This window comes from Aulonocara sp. 'chitande type north' Nkhata Bay, linkage group LG9 (assembly GCF_057382095.1).
Source record: "Aulonocara sp. 'chitande type north' Nkhata Bay isolate Kocher_YH1m ecotype deep benthic linkage group LG9, A_spYH_male_GT1.1, whole genome shotgun sequence".
NCBI lineage: Eukaryota > Metazoa > Chordata > Actinopteri > Cichliformes > Cichlidae > Aulonocara > Aulonocara sp. 'chitande type north' Nkhata Bay.
Window position 1 is genome coordinate 5,109,137 of NC_141352.1, and position 5,649 is coordinate 5,114,785.

The window sequence follows — 5,649 nt, forward strand, 5'->3', positions numbered from 1 at the left end:
AAAATGAGTCTCACTTTGCTCATATAATGCCAGGAGTGTCTCCATATTCCACAAAAGTCTGTGCAAACATGTAACAGTATCCCATATTCATATGAATATTATTGATATTATAACAAAAGCTGTCACCAACACAATTGTCCCAAGTGCTTTTTTATTAGTTATTGCAAATGCTTGATCGCAGTTCTTGCTAGATGACAAAACCACTTATTAGGTTTAGAAGGAAATGACTTTTTCTACATGAGGTAAAGTTGGAGCTGTTTCCCCAAACTAAATGAAACCATCATTTAAAAAACTACAATCTGTATTTACTCTGAACATCTGTGTTAACATTTGAAACTGGAAACATGTAAGTGTAACAAACATGTTAAAACATAAGAAATCAGGAAGGGGCATGTATAGGAATTTCTTTTACTTATGTATTAATCAGATTATTTTATTGTATGATACCTTGGTGCCACTGGATTTAAACATGTCTCACACTCATACAGTAAGACAGATGGTGGGGGTGTAGTAAGGAAGTTGGGGGGAAGCAGACGACTCCACAGGAAGAGTCTTTTGTCTCTTCGAGGACTCTGGGAGGTAACAAGGGAGTGTGAACCTTAAGGTGTGAAACAGCTGTGTACTGCCTTTTGTTCCTGGAGAAGGTATTTAACTGAGAGCCATGCTGGGCTCAGGGAGACTCTGCTGACCGTCTGTCCCGCGGTCATGCAGGGACTTCATCAAGCTTGGTTGTCTGTTCTTTGTGTGTTTGATTAAAGAATGTTAGCTACCGCTCACCGCTCGTCTGCAGGCTTTATTTAATGGAAAACTTCCACAACAGGCAAAAAAAAAGCTTTTTGCTAAAAAAAAGATTCAGAGCAGAAGATTTTTGCACTGCATCTTAAAATGAAAACATTGCATTTATTTACAATTAAAGACACAGAGCAGGAAGTGTGTTACTGTTTTACATCCACAGACACACAAGAAAAGAAGCAGGCAACATGAGGTCAAGTTATGGCAATTTTATTTGTGTGTTTCAGTACATGTATTTAGATTAGAGTTTTTAAAAAACAAGCAAACGTCCCAAGAAGAAGGATGGGGAGAAAGAAAGGTGGAGAGAGGAGGAAGAAACTATTGAGATGCTGCTGGGTCAGTTCTTCCTCAGCAGTCTGCTCCAGAATCCCCTCCTGTCCTCGCCTTGCTTTTCTTTTGCCTTCAGTTCTTTTAAGGTCTTGTTGAGCTGCTCCTCGGCATCTTTAAATGTTTCTTTCAGCTGCTGTTTGGCCAGTTTCCCTTTGTGTTTGAGGAGCTCTTTAGCTTCCTTTTTGTGCTTTCGTAGTTCTTTCAGTGCGTCTTTGCAGCCTTTCTTGGTCACCGTCATTTCTTTCTTCAATACCTTCACCTCAATTTTCTCTTCTGCAAGTTCTTCTTGCACTTTCATCAGTTCCTTCTTCATGTTTTCATTGTGACTCTTTGTATCTTCCATTTCTTTCTTTGCTTCCTCTATTTTCATTTTCTCTTCCTCCAACACTTTTTGAGCTTCCAACAATTCTTTCTTCATATTTTCAATCTCATTTTCTGCCTCGTGTTTACGTTTTTTCTCCTCTTCAAGTTGTTGCTTCACATGCAGTAATTCCTTTCTTAGTGTTTCAGCTTCAGCCGTTACATTTGCAGCTTCTTGAGTTGCCAACTGCATTTTCCTTCTTTCCTCTTCAAAAGCTTCCTGCACCTCCTGTAATTCCTGCAGCACATTTCCTGCCTCCTTCTTTGCAGTTTGATATTTATTTTTGGCTTCTTGTGCTGTGCTTTTCTCTTCCTCCAATGCTTTTTGAGCTTCCAACAGTTCTTTCTTCATCTTTTCATTCTCCTTTTCTGCCTGTTGTTTTCCCATCTTCTCTCCTTTAAGTTTGAGGCCCACATGCAGTAATTCCTGCAATACTACTTCAGTTTCAAACTGTGAATTTTTAGCTTCTCCTCTTGATTTTTCTGCCTCTTCTTTTAATTTGACATTTTCAGCCTGTATCATTTGAACTTCTTCTTGCAGGTTAATCAGCTGTACTGAATTGTGAGGTGAAGCACTCGCCGATCCTCTTCTCGTTCTCCCTCGATTCATTTTGGCCTTTTAAACAAAGGAGCCAACGTTTTGTAGAGGAGTGAAGTGAAGTTTTCGATGTTTCTTCGTCAACTGTCGTTTGTCCTGCACAGAGATGCTGCTGTAGATGTGTCTCTAGCTGTGTCTGGATACAATGAAACATGCTGGAACTAAGTGCTTGTGTTGCACAGTTCTACTGAACATTCCATTTCATGCATGCTCCGCCCACATGGTCAGGAATGTCAGGTGCTGCATGACCAAATGCTGCTCCCGTTGCCTAGCAATAACAGCTGTTTACTTTTGGGGTCTGGTTCATTATTTAATAAAGAAAACATGTCCAAGTATTGGGTGCTGAGGCTCAGCACATATTCTAGCCTGCTGTGTGGGTGGGCAGCTAGAAATCACTGGTGGGCAACATGAGTGAGGAGAAAACTGGAGCAGCCAAGCAGGGAGCTGCAGGTTGCTGGTTTGAGTCTCTGTTCAGATGCTGGTGTCTCCTCTCTCTGAGATGTCTGCAAACAGTCCCAGATAAAACAATAAGGATAATAAACAACGTGACTAAAATAACAATTATGACTCTGATGTGTTTCATGTGTAGCAGGATGGCCTCTATACAGCAGTCGCTGCAAGCATCCACATCGCCACACTCACTTTTCTTTAAGCAGGCGTGCTGGGCTCCTCCTAAGGAAAGTTTGAAACTTCATTTCCTTCATGCTGGTGAACTTTTTACCAAATATTTCCATCAAAGCTTCTCCATCACTGACAGGGATTGTTTGGATCTTCACACTCATCTCCACCAACCCTAAAAAATGAGTCTCACTTTGCTCATATAATGCCAGGAGTGTCTCCATATTCCACAAAAGTCTGTGCAAACATGTAACAGTATCCCATATTCATATGAATATTATTGATATTATAACAAAAGCTGTCACCAACACAATTGTCCCAAGTGCTTTTTTATTAGTTATTGCAAATGCTTGATCGCAGTTCTTGCTAGATGACAAAACCACTTATTAGGTTTAGAAGGAAATGACTTTTTCTACATGAGGTAAAGTTGGAGCTGTTTCCCCAAACTAAATGAAACCATCATTTAAAAAACTACAATCTGTATTTACTCTGAACATCTGTGTTAACATTTGAAACTGGAAACATGTAAGTGTAACAAACATGTTAAAACATAAGAAATCAGGAAGGGGCATGTATAGGAATTTCTTTTACTTATGTATTAATCAGATTATTTTATTGTATGATACCTTGGTGCCACTGGATTTAAACATGTCTCACACTCATACAGTAAGACAGATGGTGGGGGTGTAGTAAGGAAGTTGGGGGGAAGCAGACGACTCCACAGGAAGAGTCTTTTGTCTCTTCGAGGACTCTGGGAGGTAACAAGGGAGTGTGAACCTTAAGGTGTGAAACAGCTGTGTACTGCCTTTTGTTCCTGGAGAAGGTATTTAACTGAGAGCCATGCTGGGCTCAGGGAGACTCTGCTGACCGTCTGTCCCGCGGTCATGCAGGGACTTCATCAAGCTTGGTTGTCTGTTCTTTGTGTGTTTGATTAAAGAATGTTAGCTACCGCTCACCGCTCGTCTGCAGGCTTTATTTAATGGAAAACTTCCACAACAGGCAAAAAAAAAGCCTTTTGCTAAAAAAAAGATTTAGAGCAGAAGATTTTTGCACTGCATCTTAAAATGAAAACATTGCATTTATTTACAATTAAAGACACAGAGCAGGAAGTGTGTTACTGTTTTACATCCACAGACACACAAGAAAAGAAGCAGGCAACATGAGGTCAAGTTATGGCAATTTTATTTGTGTGTTTCAGTACATGTATTTAGATTAGAGTTTTTAAAAAACAAGCAAACGTCCCAAGAAGAAGGATGGGGAGAAAGAAAGGTGGAGAGAGGAGGAAGAAACTATTGAGATGCTGCTGGGTCAGTTCTTCCTCAGCAGTCTGCTCCAGAATCCCCTCCTGTCCTCGCCTTGCTTTTCTTTTGCCTTCAGTTCTTTTAAGGTCTTGTTGAGCTGCTCCTCGGCATCTTTAAATTTTTCTTTCAGCTGCTGTTTGGCCAGTTTCCCTTTGTGTTTGAGGAGCTCTTTAGCTTCCTTTTTGTGCTTTCGTAGTTCTTTCAGTGCGTCTTTGCAGCCTTTCTTGGTCACCGTCATTTCTTTCTTCAATACCTTCACCTCAATTTTCTCTTCTGCAAGTTCTTCTTGCACTTTCATCAGTTCCTTCTTCATGTTTTCATTGTGACTCTTTGTATCTTCCATTTCTTTCTTTGCTTCCTCTATTTTCATTTTCTCTTCCTCCAACACTTTTTGAGCTTCCAACAATTCTTTCTTCATATTTTCAATCTCATTTTCTGCCTCGTGTTTACGTTTTTTCTCCTCTTCAAGTTGTTGCTTCACATGCAGTAATTCCTTTCTTAGTGTTTCAGCTTCAGCCGTTACATTTGCAGCTTCTTGAGTTGCCAACTGCATTTTCCTTCTTTCCTCTTCAAAAGCTTCCTGCACCTCCTGTAATTCCTGCAGCACATTTCCTGCCTCCTTCTTTGCAGTTTGATATTTATTTTTGGCTTCTTGTGCTGTGCTTTTCTCTTCCTCCAATGCTTTTTGAGCTTCCAACAGTTCTTTCTTCATCTTTTCATTCTCCTTTTCTGCCTGTTGTTTTCCCATCTTCTCTCCTTTAAGTTTGAGGCCCACATGCAGTAATTCCTGCAATACTACTTCAGTTTCAAACTGTGAATTTTTAGCTTCTCCTCTTGATTTTTCTGCCTCTTCTTTTAATTTGACATTTTCAGCCTGTATCATTTGAACTTCTTCTTGCAGGTTAATCAGCTGTACTGAATTGTGAGGTGAAGCACTCGCCGATCCTCTTCTCGTTCTCCCTCGATTCATTTTGGCCTTTTAAACAAAGGAGCCAACGTTTTGTAGAGGAGTGAAGTGAAGTTTTCGATGTTTCTTCGTCAACTGTCGTTTGTCCTGCACAGAGATGCTGCTGTAGATGTGTCTCTAGCTGTGTCTGGATACAATGAAACATGCTGGAACTAAGTGCTTGTGTTGCACAGTTCTACTAAACATTCCATTTCATGCATGCTCCGCCCACATGGTCAGGAATGTCAGGTGCTGCATGACCAAATGCTGCTCCCGTTGCCTAGCAATAACAGCTGTTTACTTTTGGGGTCTGGTTCATTATTTAATAAAGAAAACATGTCCAAGTATTGGGTGCTGAGGCTCAGCACATATTCTAGCCTGCTGTGTGGGTGGGCAGCTAGAAATCACTGGTGGGCAACATGAGTGAGGAGAAAACTGGAGCAGCCAAGCAGGGAGCTGCAGGTTGCTGGTTTGAGTGTCTGTTCAGATGCTGGTGTCTCCTCTCTCTGAGATGTCTGCAAACAGTCCCAGATAAAACAATAAGGATAATAAACAACGTGACTAAAATAACAATTATGACTCTGATGTGTTTCATGTGTAGCAGGATGGCCTCTATACAGCAGTCGCTGCAAGCATCCACATCGCCACACTCACTTTTCTTTAAGCAGGCGTGCTGGGCTCCTCCTAAGGAAAGTTTGAAACTT

General features: G+C 40.8%; 1 protein-coding gene across 1 annotated transcript; it reads right to left on the reverse strand.

The window, feature by feature from the left end:
* Positions 1-3,869: 3,869 nt before the first annotated feature.
* Positions 3,870-5,292, reverse strand: LOC147321469 (uncharacterized). Its single transcript, XM_086305082.1, has one exon. It carries the CDS (start codon positions 4,967-4,969, stop codon positions 4,007-4,009), a length of 963 nt encoding a protein of 320 aa, XP_086161208.1. The 5' UTR covers positions 4,970-5,292; the 3' UTR covers positions 3,870-4,006.
* Positions 5,293-5,649: the final 357 nt, after the last annotated feature.

Bases quoted from the DNA above. Each gene is read 5' to 3' on its own strand.
- LOC147321469 (XM_086305082.1), bottom strand. From the start codon at position 4,969: ATGAATCGAGGGAGAACGAGAAGAGGATCGGCGAGTGCTTCACCTCAC.